The sequence below is a fragment of the Pygoscelis adeliae genome, unplaced genomic scaffold (assembly GCF_000699105.1).
Source record: "Pygoscelis adeliae isolate BGI_AS28 unplaced genomic scaffold, ASM69910v1 Scaffold618, whole genome shotgun sequence".
NCBI classification, from domain to species: domain Eukaryota; kingdom Metazoa; phylum Chordata; class Aves; order Sphenisciformes; family Spheniscidae; genus Pygoscelis; species Pygoscelis adeliae.
In genome coordinates this window covers 286,312-307,965 of record NW_008825280.1, presented here as the reverse complement: position 1 = coordinate 307,965, position 21,654 = coordinate 286,312, and the positions used below count along the sequence as shown (strand labels likewise).

Sequence of the window (21,654 nt, the reverse complement as noted above, 5' to 3'; positions counted from 1 at the left end):
GAGGCTCCGGCGGCTTCCCCCGTCGGGAAGGGGCTGCTGCCGGCGCTGGGACTTCGGGAACTCGGTCGCTTGTCGCATCGGCTGAAAACCGCTAGCACTTCTAATGGGAAAAAATAGGTTTCTGTACCGTTCGTAGAGATGTTCTCGGGGAGGGCGGAGAGGAGGATCGGTACTTTCTGTAATAAATTTTAATGTGAATTATGGAGGGTGTTTTGGGGAAAAACAAAACAAAAAAATCGTAAGCAAACCCATCCGTGAGAAGGCATGTGGGTTGTTACGGGGTATTTACCGAAAGATGGGGGAATACTGCTTTCCCAGATCAGTTATTCTGAAGTTAGAGTTGAGTTTTGGTGGCATGCCTCTGGAAAGGATTTAAATAAAAAAAAACCCTAACACCACAAACCAAACAAAAAGCTTCCCCAAGTAATCTCTTATCTTATGTAGATAATTCCCTTTAAACAATTCCTTGCATGGGATGCTAAAGATGGGGCTTTTTTTGTAGAAGGGGAAAGGAGTGTAACCCAATGTATTTTAAGGACTTCTGTAAAGTACTTTATGGTGAATGGTCATATATAAGTAAAAAGTTAAAAAAAAAACAAAACAAAAACAAAACCCCCCACAACTAAATACCAATTTTTTTTGCTTTTGTTTAACCTGAAGTTACACTCATATTACTTTCCAACCTTAAAGAGCCGAGTTCCGTGAATCCTCTACAAATAAGCAATGCAAAATACTTTTGAAATGCAGGGGGCCAAGTGGAAGGGAAGGAGATTTGGGGGCTGTTTCGGTTGTGTTTTTTTTTTTTTTTTCTTGTTTCCCATTACTCTGAACAGATCGGTTTCCCCTAGACTTGATTGCACTGTCTGTGGGCAAAGTGAGCGGAGCATTTGTTCACCTGTCTGTCCATCTGTCTGTGTAAATGTAAGAGGTTTTATTGTTCTTGTCCTACAGAAGGAAGCGGGCAGTAGGACAGGGCATAGAGTTAACGGGGAGGAGCGAGAGGAACAGAGCAAGGGGGGAAGCAGGCTGGGTGTGTAACAAGTGCTAGGGCCGGGTTGAAGCTGCTGTACTATCTATCACCTGTGTAGCTAAAGCCTTTTGGTCCTGACAGCTTTTTCTCACGACAGAGACGAGCCTGGATGGTGCTGCAATGAATACAGAGGGGCTTCTTTATTAGTGCTGTTGGATGCTGAGGGACTCTGTGGTTTTCTTTGGAACGTGGGTTGACAGAGCGAAGGGCAGCCAGACCGTGGGTGCAGTCACCTCAGGGGGTTTTCCTACATCCCGGTCTGGATGGCTCCCTCAAACTTGAGCGTGGGACAAAGTCTATCATCTCTAAACTGGAGTATCAGCTCATTGTTCGTATCCTCTCGGAGGTGATCTTGGGAGCAATTAGTGTGCATGAGAATGGGTGTTAGGAACTTCTCCACTGTCTTGGTTCCTGCTACGTCGTTTGGATTTTTTAAATTAATTTTACCAATGGCTTTGAAGTATTTTAGGTTATTACAGTGATAAGTGTTTTAATGTTAGTGTATTACAGAACATCTGTGGGAAAACAGTATGAAAATAGTACTGCCAAGCTCTGAAGAGAAAAAGGGCTCCAATGGCACTGGATCTTGCTGGTGGTTTAAAATAAAATCACAGTTGCTGTTGGTTTTCTTACTCGGGTATTTGTTTCACAGAACTCGTATACAGTAAGTAGAGTTTTGAGAAAGTAGCTGAAAAGTACAGTTTCCAATAGATGCTGCTTACATCTCTGGAGTGACGTTATACTCATTCACAGCTTTCCTTCCTTAGTATTACGTGTCTTTTTCTGATTGTATGTTTCAGCTCTTGGTTCCGTCACAACATAACTCAAGGGGTGGGTCCACAAAGACTTCAGGCTGGCGCTGCTGTAGACAGGACCTGTCCGCACAGCCTCAAACTGTCCGTTTCCGTACTTGTCACACCTCTTTTCCTTTGTCGCTGGCATGGGTATTGGCACTGCTGTTTACTGACCCGGGCCGGGGGGCTGATCCAGATGAAAAGTAACGCTGTCTTCTAGCAAGTCAGTTCTCAGCCACATCTGTTCTCCAGTCCAGTTAATCATATGGTCACATAAATGCTGGTGTGCCTGGAGAAGGGGGTGCAATGACTAGGGGGTGGCCAGTGGGGGAAGAATAGGGATATTTTCTTAGCAACATTGTCATCTTTTCCCACTTTAAGTAGTTCATTGGATCATATCTACAGTGGCTCCTGTGACAGCGAAATGATTTTCTGTCTTATCTGGCCACGACTGTATCTTAAGAAAGCAAAAACTCAGTGTTACCTTTTTTTAAAGATCTGCTATACTTTCCCTATAGCTCAGATTTGTCCTTTGTTCATTTGTTGGTTTTGGGGTTTTTTTTTCACCCCATAAATGCTATGCAGTGGATCCTCTAGTAATTTTCTTGGGCAACTTTCCTATCGCCCAGTGTACTTTAACATCAGAAAAGTTTTCTTACTCCACTGCCACAGTTTTTGCCTTGGTGTGTATTTCTGTGAAATGATTGCTTATTCTCTCTCTCTCTCTCTCCCCGTTTGCACCTTCTAAGTTCTTACAAGCTACTAATGAGACTAAACTTTTAATATTTTTCAGCATCTGTTATTCTAGGCCTAACGATTGTTTTTTATACTCTGCTCTTCACTTTCTTCAATTTATCTGTGTTCCTTCTGCAGAATGAGATCTGATATTCCGCGTGTTGGAGGTGATTTATCTCTCTCTGTTGCCCGAAGTGATAACTGAGCACAGGCAGACAAAAGTTACATTGGTCATTTTGTAGAAGCATTTGCTTTGCAGACAGCGCTCTCATTTGCTCAGCATTCTCACTCTTGCATGTCTTTAGCTCCTGCTTCTGGCAGGGCTTTTTCCTTGATTTATCTCTGTTTTTTTAATTGTTGTTTCTTCAGTTTCTTCGCATTACTTTTTCCACCTAGTCTTATTTGTCCCCCTTGCCTCTCTTGTTTGTTTTTGAGCTGTCTGAATCCCTTTGAGTTGTTTCTGTCCGCTGGTGTTTGTAAACTTCATTCTGTATCACCTGCAAGTTTCATTAACATTCCCTTTATTCAGTCTTAGATCTCTAATTAAGACATCAAAGAAATCCAGACTGGCAAAGATCCCTGCAGCAACCTAGTAGATGCCCCCTGTACCTGTTGGTTCCATTGGTATATATCATTACACTTAGTTTTGAAGCCGTTAGTTAATTTTCTAATAATATGAGCAGTATTCTCCAAAGCAATCTGAGATAATTTTTCAGCTATGATTTCCTTGGAGAGTAGCAAATGCTATTCTAAATCTAAACCTATTGCATCATGCAGTGTATTCTTTTCATTCCCTAACTTCATGGCAATTCTCTCTCCTTTGAAGAGCAATCAAGTTTTATCAAGATTTACAGTAATGCATGCGCATTATGCCCGCCACCATGCTAAATAAATGCCCAAGATGGTCCTTCGTAGAGCCTTGTTAAAAAGTCAGGAATTTGCATGCGTGGAGCTCATTACAAGATCTGAGACTAGATGATTAGAAAGAGGTTTGGGGTTTGGAGGTGGTGTTTTGGGTTCTTGGGGATTTTTTGTTTGGTTTTTTTGGGTGGGTTTTTGTTGCTGTTGTTGTTCCTGCCCCTTGGGTCCTCCTTTTTCTGGAGATGATGCAGTCACTCCCCTTTGTTTTTAAGGCCATATGAATTAGATGTTTTCCTGCTAGGGAGGGGCAGGTTTTCCAGTTCCCGGTGCCACTGGCTGAGTCACTGGCTCTGTTTTTCTGTTCCGTAGTAGGTTTGTAATTACCTTGTTCTTACCTTCCTTAGAATATGATTGCCAAAGGGTAGGTGTTTTACTTCTCTGTACTTCTGAGATGTGAATGTCAGTGGCTTTCAGAGCATGGATACGAGCCCTTGAAGCATCTGCTTTGCTATTGCCAAAGAGAAGATAAGCATAGTCCTCAAAGTACCTCCCTTCAAACAGTATGGTAACCATTAATGATAGATGTCCAGGCAAAGTCTAGTCTCTCGTAACCAGGACTGCTTTAACTGAAGGAGGAAAAGTCAAGAGAGCACTGACCATGTGTATACTGAAATGGAAAGGGAGGATTTGCTGATGTGTCTTAAGTTCATCTTACCTGATCGTTCTTCTCCATAGCAGGTCCTTTAAATAAAGCTCACTGATACCATACTAGCAGGATTTAGAGAGGTTCTCTTAGTTTGAAAATCTTGTCAGCTCAGGGAAAAAAAGAGAGAGGTGTAAGAGAGAGGTTTGCATAAGAAGATTTTCTCCAAGTACACTCACTGCTCTTTGATTTATCTTTCTAAAAATAAATAAATAAAATCCTATTTATTTCCCCGCCCCCATTTGTTTGTGAAGGATCTATGTGAACAGAAGAAAGTAACTGTGCAGGGGTAATAATGTAAATCGCTGTTTCTATCCACCCAGTAAGCTAACTGAAAAATAGAGAAGCAGCATTTTTTTCCACTGTTTTTGGTCACAGGTTTTATTTGTAAGAACATGTTTTAAAAACTGGAGTCAAGTCTGTGGTTGGCTGTGTCCCTTTAAGAATCTAATTTTGCTTGGCTAGCTGCCCTTGTTCTCCTGTAGATTAATCCAGCAGAAGGTATATAACCTGTTGACCTTCCTGGTGAGAAGGGTCTGGAAGGGCAAAGAGATAAATTGGAAGGTTCCTGCTTTCCTGTAATATCTGGGGGCAAGTTTAACCTGTGTTGTTCAGTTTTTGTCATTTCTTTTTTCTCCTTTTTTGCTTAGTGATTCCCGTTTGAGGGTTGTCGTTGTACTCACAGGTTCTCATGATTTTCACTTGCTTTCTGTGAAATCCCTGTATGTTCAGCGGTTTGGAAATGACAGTGTGTTTATGCCACAGTTGAGAGGGGAGAGTTCTGAGCTCAAAATTACACTAGTCCGAGTTGGGGACGGCTCTACTGTCTCTTGTATCAAACTGGTAGAAGAACTAGAATCCGGTTAAAATGGCTGGCGTCTGTTTGTCTGCTAGGAAATTTCAGACTCTTACGAAAAAACAAATCTGGCAGACTTCCCTCAGTGTCAGCCCTCAGGAAGTGATCATCTTAGCTGTAAGCAGTGAGTGTTCACCTGCTGCGTGTTCCAGGTGGAGCGTGTACTCCAAAACTGAGCTGGGGTGGTTTCTGAGTACCCCAAGAGAGTGCAGCTTGGTTGGTAGCCATGAGTAGGGTTCACTTATATGATGCAGATGTTTCATGGTTGTTCTTTACTTTACTTAGGCATTGGTTTATCAAAAGTATCAAATAGCTTTAAGCTCCTGTCTAACTAGTACTAAAATCAAGGCACGTGCTTAATTGGTTGACTGAATTGAGGTCCCATTTTATATACCTATTCTGCCTGTTTGTGGTTTGCTTTTGTCTTGAGGCTTTAGTAAAGGGCTTAGCCCTGGCCGGACAGGTTGCGGCCACAACACAGACTACCTGCAAGCACTGCAGATGCGGCAATCTGACCGTGTGCGTGGGTTGTGTGGTCAGTGCTTCTGCCTATTCCATTGTAGGACTCTTAGCCCAGGTTCAGCTATTTCTTTTCTTGGAGACTGGCTATAGTTTTGGAGCTAAACATTTTCACTGCTTTGGATGAGAGTTGCAAACGTCTGTCTCCTGTCTGAGTTCATGTGAAATTCTGCCATTAGTGCCATGGGAAGCTAAGTATGTCACAGTTGTGAGGTTTTTTTGGGACATCTACCCTTGAGTCCTAGACAAGAGGTTGTGAGATGTCATGAACAGGAGGCAGGATTAGGAAATAAGAATTTGATTTGGATATCATAAAGTAGGCATTATGAGTCTCTCAATTTCGTGTTACTTGTCAAGAAAGACTCAAAAGACGCACAATTTCCAGACAGTGTTGAGCATGACCCCCTCTGAAGTTATACCACTTGCAATTGCAAATCACTTTTAAAGTTCACCTTTTCTTGTCTTGAAATTCTTGTCTGGATTTTGCCCCCAGTCTGATTTTGTCATTGGGTGGTTCACTTAGGTCTTTGTGCTATAGTCTTTTCCATAGGTAAAATGGGGGCTTTTGAGTCTGATGGAGAGATTTTCAGGATAACTAACTTTCAGTGGGTTTAGGAGCAAGGCCTTTTTAGGTTGCTATTAAAGGTTCCCTATTCCTTAATAATTAAGCGAATAATACTCTTTGGGAAAAAGCTAAGCATGATTTATTTCTGTCTCTAGCTTGGTTTGGTGAGACCCAAGCAATTTTTATCAGTCAACGTTGAAGGGACAGTTGTGATTTAAACGTGTTAGCTAACACTACTGGTGATTCTGCAATAGAAAAGGGACATGATTATTTGACTTCCTCCTGGTTTATTGCTTTCTAACCAGCTCCGTGCTTGTTGGGAGAATGACTCCTGGTGACCGCTGCTGCTAGCACGAGGCTGGCTAACCATTTTCACCCTGCCACAACCTTCATCTGTTTGGGAAGCTGTGAAACACATGCCACATGTCTTGGAAAGTCAGGGAGAATGGGAGCTCTGGGAACAGTTCCCGCATGGGAGATAACGGTGACTCCCCAGGAATTGCACTGTTCCTTTGAGGGCTGGGGCCAGCCCAGTGTGTGGCTCAATCCCAGGGCAACCTGGCAGTGTCAATCTCTGCTGCCCTTGCTGGCTCATTTTTCTCTCCCAGCTGAGATGTGAATCACACAGTAGTCATTTTGTCAGTCCAAGGCTGGTGGCCTTGTGATGTAGCCCGTATCTGGGAGCTGTGCGCGAGTTGCCTGTGGCTCAGAATCGATCCCCAAGTTGGCCACCCCTAGACTAGTGGGAGCAGAACTAGCCTTTGGGTTTGTTGTTGTTGGGTTGTGTATTTTTTTTCCTCCCCTCCTTAGGGCAGCAAAGCTCTGTGTTCTGTTTCCTTTATCACGAATGGAACTGACTGGACGGTGTGCAAGGCCACACACAGCCTTATCTCATCACATCCTGTTTGACTGCATTATCCAGGGCTGCACTGATAGAAGTTCTCCTCTGTCCTTGTTTTGATTTATATCACTGTGCTGGACACTACATCCTCTCTCTGTTTCAGCCAGAGCTCAGCTACTGCAATAATTAAAGAGCGTTGTTTTGCTTTGCTCAGGAAGTCAGGTGCCTTTTGAACAGCAGCTGCTGCAGGCAGTTTCAGTGTAGCAAGCAAACCAAGCTTGATTTTATGCTAGGCAGCGTGATAAGCATTCAGCTGGAGCCCAAGCTTATGTTGGATGTGATCTGAAGCTAGTAGTGCTTGTTCCTTTGTAAACCAGTCTTATTCAGTGGTGAGACGGAGACAAAAATCTCACAATGCAGCCTGTAGATGTAATGAATATATTACCTTGCCCAATACACAGAGGGAAACCTCAGTTCTCCTTTCTTCCTTGCCTGGCGCTGCTGCCTGTTAAGAGTTTTTGCTTCACCTACAGCACGTAACACTTACCTTAACTGGTTTTATTGATAGGATTAGGCAGCATTACTCTGGTGTCCTGGGTGGATAGGGATATTCGCAGGGAATAGCCACCATTGCTCAGGGATTGCAGGAGGCCCAGGGCAAAAGGTGAGATCGTAGCCAGTCTCACCACTTGGCTAAGTTGTTACAGAGTGTTTGAGCGGAGCCCCCTCAAAAAGCTCAGTGAATGCACCCGCTCATCTCCACTGTTGCTGGATCTTCTGCCGAAACGGAGTGGCTCTGGCTCCAGGCTGATTTAATGACTGCAGTGCAGCTCCTGAGGAGCCTGAGCAACTGGCTGCTGGCTGGTGCTGCCGAAGTGCTGTTACCTTCCTAGATACAGTTCAGTGCTAGTTGGTCTTGCTACAGTTGCATCTTTATTTATTTTGCTCTGTAGAGACCGTGTAAACATGTTCATGATTTCTGTCCTCTTTTGCCTGCAAGCTTTAACAGACCTTAGTTATTGTTGAACAGCTGCTTTCCCACCTTTTCCCTTTCCAGGACGTTTTTTTTCCCTGCAGTCTTTGAGTTGCACCCCCTTGGAGCTACTCATCTACTCATTGCACTCATTCTTCTCTTTCAGAGGAACTGAGCTATTGTTGTAGTGTCCCGTAGAATTTCCCAGCCTTCTTCCTCTGGTAAGTTTGAATGCTATCTTCCATCGTACCTCGCACAATAGATTTCATAGTATTCCAAACTGTTGCTTTCCTAAACCCAAATCTTGTATGACTGCATTGTGTAAGCTCATTTGTTAGTGTGTTCTGGATGGAAGTAACTGACTGGTTGTTGCTGTTTCCAGGTTTTCTTATTGTTATAAACTACTCTAAAGTTATAGTTTGAGCAGCAGGACATCTTCTTTTCTGGCTGAACTCATTCTTTTTTGAAATTCTGTTTGACTGCTGATCAGATACGAAAATGTTGTGCTTCAGATCCTCTATAGTAGCAGTATTTAGCTCATGTTACTAAGGTACTGAGTACCGGAATTGTTTGGTTTTGTTTGCATTGCAATGACATCAAGGAATACCTGTAATAGGAAGCAGTCCCTGCCCCCACAGCTTGCAGTGCCATTAAATGAGACCAAGGATGAAGGGACGTCCTTGGTAAAATGAAGTGACTTGCCTCAGAGTGCAGCCAGCTCAGAAGCAGGAGTGGAACTGCACTGTCAGACTCCATACGGCTGTGCTGGCGAGTGTTCCTGCCTGGGAGGAGTGAGTGAATAGGGACGTCTCTGGTTAGCATGTCGTGCTTGATACCGATTCCAGGAGGGAAAGGGGGTGGCCATGGAGTGGGGGGAGTCTTTTGGACAGAGCAGCTCTAAGAAAACTGAACAACTGGAGACAGCTGGCTGCAATTTTTCAGATCCTCAGGAAAGTATGATTTTGTGTTGAGCAGCTGCCACAAACACTTAAGAGGGAGCTGTTACCAACAGTAATGACTGAGGGATTGATATTAGAAAGCAGATGTGTCAGACTACGGAGTCTGTTAAAGATGTGCTCTCTGTCAATGAGACCTCGCTGAAGGGCTCTTGGCAGCTGTCTAGCCCTGCAGGATCTCTGAATCTCAATGAGCCACCATGTGTGAAAGGAAAGAGAGTTAGTGTTGAAATTACCAGCATCAGAACAATTAAAGCAAAGCTGCTGGAGCTGAAAGATTTTTGTGCTTTCTCCATGGTTTTGCTTTCCTCTGACCCAAAAGCCTGCCTTTGTGAGTGACTCATTAAGAGATGGGCCATGGCAGAAAGAGCAGGGAGCAAGAGTGAATAAGAAACGGTATTTGGACAGAGGGAAAACATAACAAGGAAGTAGAGATACTGTGGTGAGGAGGTGGGGGTGTTGTGAGGGGCTTGTGTCTTTGATCCTGGGAGAGAATCCATGACTAGACCCCACAAAGAAAGGTAGTTAATCATCCCTCAGTAAAATAAGAGTGGGATCAGAATAAGAACAAGTGTAAGGTACAATACCAAAAATAGGCCAAGAAGAGGAGTGTAAGTTCAAACTGAGGGAATCTGAAGCGAACAAACACCAGGCCTGGGACCTCTGGCAAAACTTCCTGTTACAAGAATGGGACAACATCCTCCGACTCCTCTGATCCCAAGAACTGTGCCTGGCGAGGCGATTCAGATGGGGGAGGAATTGTCTGAGCATGCCTAGAAACTGGGATGTCTGTTTAGTGATTTCAGAATCAAATTCCCTCCACATCAGAAGAAAGCTTTGTGATTACAAGCTCTTCCATAAGCAGAACTTGTAAACTATTTTTTTTTTTTAAGTACTAAAATATTTAGTGGTATTAGAACACTCAGTAACACAAATCACCATTAAAGTTACCAAGCTGTATGTGTATAGTTACTATTGATTGAATGGGAAAACAGAAGCAAACTGAAAGCTAGATGCTGAAGCATTTGTATTTTGTTAAAGTAGTTACTAATGAATATTATTCAAACCTTTCTTATAAATAACACATTCAACATTAGCATGTTTCTGAAAAATGCTCTATTTTTGAACAGATTGCTTTTTCAATGGAAAGTGGCTCCACTGACAGTTTTTCAACTTGCCATACTAATAAAACCATTTACCGTAGAGTTTAGCCCCCAGCTTCTCTACAGTTTGCTTTTCTTGGTTTAATAAGTGGCCACTTTGGCCATCAGTGAGTTCAGAGTTCAGATCAACAGTGCAGGAAATGGAAGGTCTGAAGTCTTCAGCCAAAGAAGAGACCCACAGACAGATAGCACCTGACCAGGACTCCCTGTATTAGTGTTTATTGCCTCTGAGCACAGAGTATTGCCTGGGATTGCACATGGAGCTTACTATTTAAACAACATTATTTAAGAAAACTTTGCAGGCCCTTTAAGCCCTTGGCATCTTACTGAACTGGAGGCAGAATTACAAGGATTTTCATCGTCATTTCAGTCTATGGAATTTCTTTGGAAGTTATCAAAAAGAAGGCCAATTTGTGTTAGTGTCTGGGTGATTATTGAGGTTTCAGCTGGAGGTGGCTAAACATCCTTGATTTTATAGTCAGCCCAATTCCACTTTTCTCACCATCCATCAGGAATAGCTTTAGTGCCACGAAGGGAAAGCAGAATCAGGCCCCAAGGTGTAGAAAAGTTGGGATTGGCCACAATAGCACATTTCAGTGCCTGCTGACCTAGCTGTAGCTTGGGATAGGACTAACATTGCTGGTCAAGGCACAAAAAGTAAGAAGCATTAAAAAAAAAAAAAAAGTATCTAGTCACTTCAAGATTTATGTAATTTCTTCTCTCATTGCTCTTATGTTCCACATGTCCCTTGATTTAGACTAATGTGAGATAAGGCTCACACATTCTGTCTCTTGCTTTGTGGACTTTCCTGAATATACAAGTGATTTTGGCAGCAGTTGGCACAACTTTTCTTTCGTGTTTGGAGAAGAGAGTCTTGGGAGTTGACACTGAACTGAATACAGCATATGTTTTCTCCTCCACTTATTCTGGACCTTGGATCAGAAAGGACCCAGAGTTTCCTTTGTCATCAAAGGTGCTTGGCACAGATGTGAATGAAGCCTTGTAAAACCTGAAATGATCAGGCAACAACTCCTAGGGTTTGGACGCCGGGGGGGCGCGGGGCGGGGAGGGAAGTTATGCTTCAGATATGGTTGCTTAGTTTCCAACGTAAGAGTGTGCCATCCTGAAATCATCTGCTAGGTATCCATCCGTGTCTGCATGGACATTAAGGAGATGAAAATAACTGGATTCAAAGTAGGTGCTTTTTATGGTTATCACGGCCATACATTCCCTAGGAGATTACTTTGTCTACTTGTATGCGTTGCTAGGGGATTTGGTTTGAGAGCAGAGGTTGTAGCTTCCAGTGACCATGGCTTTGGGATTCATACAGTTGAGCAGTTAGAGTATGATTTCGGTTGGTGTGGAGCCTGCTGACTGTCATGAGACTTCCAGCTCCAAATGCAGGTGGTACTATGAATACGCTTGCTATCACACCTTAGGCTTCTTTCTGAACCCCTCCATTTCTCAGTCTGTCAGCCTAAGTTAAAACTAGTCTGTGCCTTGTGTTTGTGGAGATTTTAATGCGCATTAAATATGGAGGGTCTTGACAGCCTCTAGGGACTAGGGATGCTTGGGGAAATATCAAAAGAAGAACAGTTGGAACAGATAGCTTTCCACAAGAGGGACTCTGACAGAGAAACAGAAGCTTACTCCTCTACGCTGATTCCCCAGCAGGACAATCTCTTGAATACCCATGTAATTTTTTATTGAGCATCTGCCAGTGAAAGGCGGTGTATTGGTGATAGATGCTTGGTGAGGGAAGCAACTGTTACTGTTCATTTCAGGATCTCTTAAAAGTCACATTGCCTGCTTTGGTGCCATTCACAGTGTGCTTGGGATGTCTGTCCCAGTGGTAAAGGCCAAATGTGAGTTCCCCTTTCTGCCCCCCTCATGTTCCATTTTTTTATTTCTTCCCATGTTCATTAGAGCTCTGAAAATGTATAGCGTGGGTCAAGAGGATTCAAATAATCTAATGTAGGGGCTGGAATGGATGGATGGACAGTGGTAGGCCCTTCCAGTGGTTCATATGTTCCAAACATTCTCACAGGAAATAAGTCATATACTGGGTTTTCTAAATGTCCATGTGAACCACTTGGCTGCACCGTGATGTAAGAAGTATACCGTGTCTAGAAATTATTTACATGCCCAGTATTATCTCCTTTGTTTCCTGAGCTTTTGGTGGGTGATGGAGATGTAAAATACGTATCTGCTGCTGTCTAAAGTCATTAAGGAGCAGTGAAACCTTCTGAGAGCCAGTGTTGTCAACTCTTTTTTACAACTTCAGCTTTTGAAATGATAAAATTCTTAAGAATTTCAGCTTTTATTAAAAAAAATTAATAAAAAATCTAGTCATTATGGTCTTTCATTTTGTAAACATGAAATCCAAAGAGACTTAAAAAGGAGTGTATGATGTAATGCTTTTTTAAGTTGATGTCAGAAAAGTTTCTGGAGCCATAAGCCCTGAATTTTTGAACTTCTGAAGTTGGGTGAATGTACCTGCTTTGCCTGTTTACCAAATAGGGCATGGCATAACTGCACAAATTTAGTTCTAGCTAGTGTTTGACATAGACCATGCCCAAATTTCTCCTCTGTCCTCCTTTACATTGTCACTGTGATATTTCTGAGCTAGTCTGACTTGGTGTGTCATAGCTCTCTCCTTACTCTCTTGTTCAGTATGGGTTTGATGATTCTGTTGCTCTTGCAAAAAAAAGTCTTATTCTGATTTTCTTGCTACCCAGCTCAATGTGGTGATACGCAGGGAAGTTTTGAACTCTCTCATTTAACTGGATTCTCAAATGGTGGCTTGTGAACATTCTTTGTAACTCAAATAACGAAACCATTAGAAATGTAAACGAACAACTTTGGTATTAAGGCAGGGGAATGATCTGTGTCTTTAAAAGCCATTTGTCTTATGTGGTTGACTGGTAGTGCCTGTATGGTCTGAAGTTGCTTTCTGAATGAGTGTTTTAGCAGCTCCACTCAATGACTTCAGCCTCTACTGTAGGTGTTTATAAGTAGACTATAATTTATTGTAGTTTTCAAGAGCTAGCAGCTGTCTGCTTAGGTTCAATGAGAAATCAGTTTCTGTTCCTGCCCAGTGGCAAATCTAATAGCCTGAGACTGGTAAAGGATGAGGGGGCAGAGAGGCACAGAGAACTGAAGGAATTTGCCCAAGGTCATTTTGAAGATGAGCAGTAGAAACAGGCTAAGCGCCGAGGATTCTTGACCTGCAACCTAGTGCCTTTATCCTTTTACTCATGGTGCCTTCTGCTCCTGCCAGGATGTAGTGCTGAGATTTGGGAGACATTGCATTAAACTGTCTGTCTCCAGGAATTGCTTTTTAGAAGTGCAGCTGATCCTTGAGAAGAAGAAATGTCAGTGTTAAAAATGACACCGATTACTAACTTTGATCCAGTGAAACAGTATCTGAGAAACTTTCAACCCCGGTGCTCAAGTGGTGACTAGATAATTCATCACTGCTTCATTTTGTGTAGTCTTTCCCACAGACTGAATCCCTGTATGCGTGCTTCAGAAAGTTAAATAACAGTTACACAGATAATGACAGCAGAGGGAGAAGGAAATTAGGAGACAGACATAGGCAAGAAGACATAGTGTTTGAGAAGAATTGGGAAGTGATAGAGAGTTAATAAGCCAAAGAGATATGGAAGCAGGCTGTTGCATCAGAAGGATTTGTAGAAAAGATTTTCATCTCAACATTAATAGATATCAAGCACGTGGCTGAGTTACCATTTAAGGTAAACTTGTAGTAAAACCCCTCCTCACTGAGGTTTTTTGATTCTTTTTTTTTTCTTTAGTATCTCCTCATTTTCCTAGAGAGAAGGATCTCTAACTGACAGATGGGATGTGTTTGTCATCACAGGATCTGAGTCTGCTTCTCCACGTGGCACCTTGGAGTTTCTAGCTGGCACCATTACCTCCAACGAGTGGAGTTCTCCCACCTCCCCTGAGGGGAGCAACGACTCAGGGGGCAGCGAGGCCTTGGACAAACCCATTGACAATGACGCTGAGGGTGTGTGGAGTCCGGACATTGAGCAGAGCTTCCAGGAAGCGCTAGCCATCTACCCACCATGTGGACGGCGGAAGATTATCTTGTCAGACGAAGGCAAGATGTACGGTAAGGAGAAAGAAAGGGCACATCACAAATCTCCAGGCAGCCTGCCCTGCGCAGGCCACTTGCCTCGCATGAAATGGTGTTCTGAATGAACTCTTCTTTCAGGTGATCCCAAGTTGATGCAGTTGGTCGCTTCAAGTTGTATTTAGGAAAGTCAGTGAAGATTTTAACATTCCATGCACACAGATCAGAAAGAATTATAGATGTCTTTTTCAGGGGAGTATCAGTAAGGTAGATCCCAGAGCTGGGCATGCTACTGAACTTATCTTTGGATACATATCATATAATGGCTTCATGGTGTGACTAAGTCTATCTTTTATGGTATCTCTCACTGCTGTCTCCAACATTCTTGTTATCCTAACAGGTAAAGGTCTGGGTCTCTGGTGCTAAAGGGCAGAAGTTCAGCCCCTGAAGACCTGAATAGCTCTGCTGGTGGTGTGCAAACACCTATGGTTTGTTAACTAGCTAAGCTTTTGAGATCTTAAGAAGGGCAGAAAACAGACATCTCTGGCTGCTCCCTTTCATTGTAGGTTGCCTTTTTATAGCTTTGGCATGAATGCCTTTCACCTGTGGGTTCTTCTCAGCTAGCTAGCTAGATACCCAGCCCTGAATGCAGAAAAGTGCTGGCTTGCAGCTGCAGCAGAAGTCAACTTTTTAGGTGGTAGACATGATTTTGAATTGGATTTTTTATCTATTCCACAGTAAAAATTTCTCTTTTGATTTTGTCCACAAAGAAGCTGGTCTGGGCTGGATTCTCTAGGTCAGTATTGGAAGAAGCCACCTGGTAACTCGGTGACTAAAAAGCAAAGCAAAGGCTGAGAGTGCACAACATTTGGTTAGAAGTCCCAAGGTGTTAAAAACTGTTTCGCAAAGCACTAGCAAGGATCTTATGGAAGGCAACCCTCTTCCTACCTAGTCATTGCTTGTTTTTTTTCCTTTACATTGGAATCTGTGTGTCTTTGCAGGCCCCATCATGGGAGCACCATGCCCTGAAGCGTCATATGGAGCACTTAACAAGTCATTCTGCAGGTTTCTGTCCACCCATCGGGCCATTGTTCCCTGAGCTAGGGAATGGATTGCTCTCACTATGGGGGCATGGGTGGTGTCTTGTTTACACAGCCTTATCTCCAATGGATGGTTTTACTGGGTACATACATCATTGTATCTGTATAGAGCAATACATCTTGAGTAAGGCTGATCACCCTGAGGCTCAGCAAGTGTCAATATTCTGATGTAGACGTCAATTCCTGCTCTATGCTGGCACAAACATTTTTGTGGTTGTGCTATGGAACTGACCAGGGAACTGATCCAGCTTAAAACTAACACAGCCAGAAAGTGGAAAAAAGTGAACTTTAATTTGGATATGTCCCCTGATTTGTTTCACTGCACAGCTGCTTGTGCTGGTACTTAGAGAAGGGATGATGAGAGTGGGAATGAGCAGCCATGGTTGAGCTGAGGGTAGGACTGCTTCTTACAGAAGCAACGCTTGCTTAAAATGTTATTCAAACTAAAATATTACTTGAAAATCCTCCCTATGGTTATTAAGCATAGATTAGTGGCATGCTCCTTGCCGCTGTAAGTCTGCACTAGTTTTCATGACAAGTGACTTTAAAATTACTGGTGAAAAATTACAGTTGTGTTTTAAGACTGTCTTCATTTACTAATCATTCTGCATAGTCCCTGAAATACTTCAGCTTTGGAGTGAACGTGTCAGAGCAGAGAGCAAAATGGACCAGAAAAGAAAGAAGAGTGAGAGCAAAAGTAAAAATGAAGTAGAATGGACTACAGAAACCACCGAGACATAGCTGGGGCCTGACCTAGCATGGACTGGTGTTTAGTGGAAAGTCTCTAGTTAACTACACTGGTGAGCTGCAGAAGGTAAATAACCCACTTGCAGGGTGAAAAGTTTAGGCTAGGCTCTGGGAGAAGAAATGAAATCCCTCCTCCACTACTCCAAATGGGACAGTGTCCCTGCTTGCCTTTAGTGCACCTGTTCCCAGCGTGGATGGTTGGTTCGATGTGCTCCTGACAGAGGCCGAGGCACTGATTTATGCCCTCCTTTGCTTACTAGTCTCCAGGATCCACGCCAAGGAAGCAGGGCCCAGCCTGGGATATATGAAAAGATATGACCGGGCAGGGAGAATAAATATAGTCCCTGATTTCATCTTCACCGCTTATGAGCCAGCTCACGGAACAGGACAAGCTATATGTGGAGCCGGCCCTGCCTCCAAGAGCTGGTTGTTTAGCTGTCCCGTGACCAACTTGCATAGAACTCATTGAACCAAGGAGCGAGGTGTTACAGAGAACTGCATATGCCCCTTCCCCTGACAAAAGGGGAACCATTTCACTGTTTCCCACTGAGGAGTGGCTTGTGTGGTCCTACTCTTTTGGGCACGATGTTCCAGGTCCCAGGATCTCTTCTATGTGCAATTTATGTCCTTCTCACCTGTTGTGAGGCAACCTGTTATCAGTTTAAATTTAGTAGCTTTTACCAGCAAACATGTTGAACAAGCTGAAGTGAACCAAGCTAATATAAAGAACTTGCACTGCTTTGTTTGAATACATTTAAAATTGCACAGAAAGGTGTGTTTCAGCCTATACACAGGCCTCATGCTCGTGTTCCCTAGCCTCTTCCAAGCTGGTTTGCTGCTTACAGCCCTTTAGCTCAGTCCACTGCTGATTGCTGGGTGGACATGATCCCTACTTCACCTGGAAGTCAGCCAGGTTCTTCTCTGTACATTGACGATCTGTGTCTTGATGCCTTTGCTGCCGCCTTTTCTTTCATTATCTTTTGCCCTCCTAGACATGCTCCGTTACTGGAGGCAGCATCCCAACTGAATAAGCTCATACCACAGTGCTGCTCCAGGTACAAGCCTTCACTGTCCTCTCCAGCAGTCTCTGCTTACCACCTGCTTAAGGCACAAAAAGCTGTCTTGTTTGATATGGGATGCTATCTTTTCTCCTAGTCATTGTGTTGACATTAGAAGCAGTGAGTCCAGGGCACCATTAACTTACTGATCTGTTGCCTTCTGGTACCACTAAGGTCCCGCAGGATAATTTTTATAAGCGTTGCCTTTTGGGGGTACCATATTACAAATCTGGCTTTTACATTTTTCAACTATGTTCTTCCATGGGAGAAATAATATCTGTAGCATTTGTACTAAATAAGCAATCCTAGAATTCTGTGTTAGAGTCACTGTCTCCTGGCATCTTCAGTACTGGTCTAGAGAAAGAAGAGGGGGAAAAAGCTTAGTACCTTTGTGTGATTTGCATGGAGATGCTAATTAGAGCAGGTCTCCCAACACTACTGAGGACAGAGAAATAAAAAACAGTAACTAGCAAAGTGGTATTTATTTTGACAAAACGCTGCTGTGGCCTTGATTTACAAGTAAGGAAGTAAGAGCTTGGAAGGACTGAGCTACTGCCTTAGCTGTCCAGTGTTCCCTTCCACTGCACAAACATCTGGCTTGGAGCACCTTTTTGTAAGAGGAGCTGGAATTGGTGGCTGCTTATTAGATTGCTGTTCTGTAAGAGGCAGTAGTTTAGCAGCTGGTTTACAAACAGCTCAGCCACTTCTGTGCTGAGCAGGGTGGGGCAAGCAGGTGGGGGCAGTCATCTATCTCCTAGGCTGGTACCATCTGTTTGTGAGTCAAAGGCCTGGTACGGCTGATAGGAAATACTTAAAGATGTCCAAAGCTCAGAGGCTGAGTGATAGAAGGATAGTTAACCATGTTGCTAGTTAAAACCTGGAGCAGGCAGTGAACTGCAAAGACTTGAGCTTGCAAAGTGAATTAAGCTGGCATAAAAGGTCAGTCTGATGCTGAAAACTACCATGTCACAGGTGGTCCATCCCACCCCTGTTCTGAAACAACCAGGTAAATTTGCAGGATATTGCCTTCATCTCAAAGGGATATGTTATCAGTTAATGTTTTCCCCAACCTCAGAAAGTCACTAAAAGTAAAACTCAAAAGCAAACAAATAAACCCGAAGAAGCACAAAACATACACTGCCTGTCCCAGTTCATAAACGCTATTTCTCCTTGAGGGAAGGGAGAAGCATGGCAGCTATTACAAATATGAAAATCTTCAAGGTGTTAGTCTTCAGATGCTTTCTTCTGTATCTAGTTTAGCATCTCACCTGATGATGTTTCAGTCAAAGCAGTTGGAACATGCTGGGAATGTGCTTAGTTGACACTGAACTGGCTGGCCCAGATAATTTGAAAATTTGGATTTCAGCTGTGATATCCCTCAGAGAAATACTTCTGCAGTTCCTATCCCCTCCGTTATTGTGACCTAGTGAACCGTAAAACAGCCCTTTATCCCACAGTTTTGGTAACAAAATTGAATCTCCTATTTTAAACACCAGAAGACAGACAAAACTTAGATTCCTGGACAGTTGGTCAGGATGCAGAATTCTCCCTCCTCTCCTTTTCCTGGTGGTAGGTGTGATGTTTTTGGAGTTGCTCAATAACAAGGTTTTGTTTCACTGAGTCAGCTTTCAACTTTGCTTTTGTGTGGTTCTAGTTCTTTGTTGTTGACTAGATAAAGCCAGATTTCTGGAGACCTTTGCAACAGGTTAAACTTCTGATGGAGTTTGTCAATTTTTCCTTCCATCTCCTTCATAAGCTGAGTTTAGGGTTCTTCATGTTAAACTGTATGTCAGTTCAACTGGTGTTTTCTCCATGCAAACATAAAAAGAAATATTTTTCCATGAGTTCCAAGCATTTCCTGAAAATTGAGGAATTTACCACTTTTGAAATGCCAACCAACCAGGAGACTGCTTGCTGTTGCAGTTAATAGAGTTAATAGTACTGGCTGTGGCATCTTTTCTTAACATACTTAGTACTGAACAGAAATATATTAGCAGTTTTATTGTGCATTACATGTTATCAAAATTATTGTGACTACTTTTTTGGGGCTTTATTCTGTTGTTTCAACAAAGGGCACATACTTTTTCCTGTCCCTTTTGATTTTTAGCAGCTTTGTAGTCCCATTTTTATCTGTCAGGCTTAAAACCAAGAGTGTTGTGTAGGATTATGTTTTTCTCACTGTATATGTCTACAGCCACAGAGCTTTCATCGTGTTCAAGTAACTTCCTTCATTAGCAACATTGCGTTACTCTTTTGGCTCTTCCTCTGACTTTTTAATTTCTAAATTTCAAACGTTTAGTAATTCTCCAAGATAGAGTTGATCCGTAGTAGTATATTGTCAGCAAGGCACTTGTTCTGATTTTTTTGCATTGTAAATAACACAGCCAGTTTAATTGATTTCTAGTTCAGTAAGCCAGCTTTATGCTTGGTAGCTGTATCCACTCATCTGCCTTGTACCTGAGAGACTGTTTCAGTTTCATTTGTCAGCCTTTTCCCTTGTTGCAAGGCTTTGTTTTGCTTCTGCTGTGCTTCTGGATAACTTTACGCATTTCCAGTTGTTTTCTGAAAAGTCTAGTAAAAAAGCCTTAGTAGTTTTTTACATTTTTAAAAACACTGCATACTTTCACAATTGGATCCAAATATTTCCAGTTGCTAATCTGCTCTTAAATATACAAAATGTTCATTTACATTTAAAATTTGAGATTGAATTCAAAACCTGGGAAAAAAATCGGACATGGAAAATGAAAATTAATAATGTCCACTGGCTTGGGTTTCTTTTTTCCTTAAAACAAGCACATGTAAAGCTTTCTTCTGGACAGGTTTTTGCAAACACGTTACCAGAAAGATCTCAAAAACACGGAGTGAGTTCTGAGAAGAGCAACAAGCATACCAGACTTAACATTGAGCTCTGGGAGTTGAAGGGACTGATTTAGGAGGAAAGATTAAAGTAGCTAAATATACATAGCTTGGCTAAGCGATGACTGAAAGGTGGAGGGTGGGGGGACACATAATAACAGTCTAAAAATATTTGAAGGGTGTTAACATTTAGGAGGGAGAGGGATTTTATGTGGAACATGTGAGCATGACTAGGATTAATGGGAGAGAAAGAAGGAATATAGGGTGGATATCAGCAGAAGCTTCATGACAGCATGGTGCTCAGTGCTGAGGGATGTCTCTTCTGTAAGGAGTTAAAATGGAAATGCTGTTGTTGGGGACTTTTAAAATTGTATCAGACAAAACTGTAAGGAATGTATTTGTAAAACTAGTCCCAAGGAATGCTGTGTGTGTGCGTTTTGTATGAATGAGAGGTGGATTCTAGATTAGATGTACTATGATTTTACACGGGAAACTGAGAACAGTGGGCATTAGGTGGTGAGCGAATATTGCTTTCCACTGTGAATATCTGCATTTTTTTTTCAAAATTGTTAGTATTATGATTTATACTATGTGTTTTTGTGACATGAATAAGTTTATTAGACTGATGGACACAGGCACTTTCTCAGGTCTGAAACAGGAAGAGCAAGCTTCAAGATAAATACAGTGAGTGCTTTCTCAGAATTTGTCTTATTTCTGTTGATTAGTTGGATATTGGGTAGAGAATGGTGATCACATTTCTCAAGCAAGGGACTGCACATACATAGAGGGAGCTGATAAGTGTATGGAGGTTGCATGGAGAACTGGCATAGGAAAAAAGGAGCTTTCTTAAGGAGCTTTCCTATTTCTACAGTGCAAGTAAGCAAAACCTATCATATGAAGTCTCTTTTAAAGTATCTTTCAAAGGCATGCCTTACTGCTGGGGCATGTATGAAATGCAACTTAAAAAATCTTTATTAAAGTATCCCTATACATCTGTTAAGCAAAAACAGTACAAGACAATATAACCTTTCCAGGTTCTAGTGCCTCAAGGGGTGCCCTAAAGTGAAGGAAAGCTGCTTGATCAGAAAAAGACAATATTACAGCTAAAAGAAGAGGCAGTATTCTCATTCATGTAGGATCCAGATAATGAGTACAGGAGAACTAGGACTGTCTATTGGTTTAAACAGTTGCTCATTAGCTAATCCATAACAAGCCCTGTATTGTCTGTGTATGGTGAAGATCTGGGCAGCAAAACTGGGAAGGCTGTGTGCAGTTTGTGCCCAGACAGATGGTCTTGTAAGTCTGTTGGTCACTGGCAGAGCTGACTTAAACCTCTGGGGCCTGGGTACACCTGCTGCTGAAGGGTGCATAGCCAGCAGCTGTTCCTCATTGCTGTCACCTTGAACTTGTGACCCATCTTCTGGGTACTCCTTCAAATTCTGAGGCTCACTGCATGCACATATACAGGCATGGTCGTGCTCTGTCTCTAGCTTCTTGAACAGGAAATGACACTGTTTTTCATTGAAACTTTTTCATGTAAAATGTCTTTAGAATCACTCTTCTTTCTTCTTGAGTGTGATCTGTACAGTAATTGCAAATCCCTTTTCAGGAGCTCAGATTGGAGCCTGTGGACTGGAGTGCCAGGAGTGTAACCAGTGCTTGATGAGATAACCCAATAGGAATGACCCAAGTTGTTTACTGCAAGTGCTGTAGACATAGGCCTATTTCTAAGCATGACAGTATTACAGGGAAACACACGTGCATGTGTGGTATTTAGCACAATGTTGCCTTCAACCTTGAC

General features: G+C 42.6%; 1 protein-coding gene across 3 annotated transcripts in view; it reads left to right on the top strand.

Moving 5' to 3' along the window:
• Positions 1–8,025: 8,025 nt before the first annotated feature.
• The window catches only part of TEAD4 (TEA domain family member 4), a 51,889-nt gene continuing 38,260 nt past the window's right edge, over positions 8,026–21,654 (top strand). For 2 of the 3 annotated variants that reach the window (XM_009329869.1, XM_009329866.1), the window contains exons 1-2: positions 8,026–8,098; positions 13,877–14,131. In XM_009329869.1, coding sequence (XP_009328144.1) covers positions 14,125–14,131 — 7 coding nt within the window. In that variant the 5' untranslated portion in view covers positions 8,026–8,098; positions 13,877–14,124. Of the gene's footprint in view, positions 8,099–13,811; positions 14,132–21,654 lie in introns of all 3 variants that reach the window. The other variant, XM_009329867.1, reaches the window with a different exon arrangement.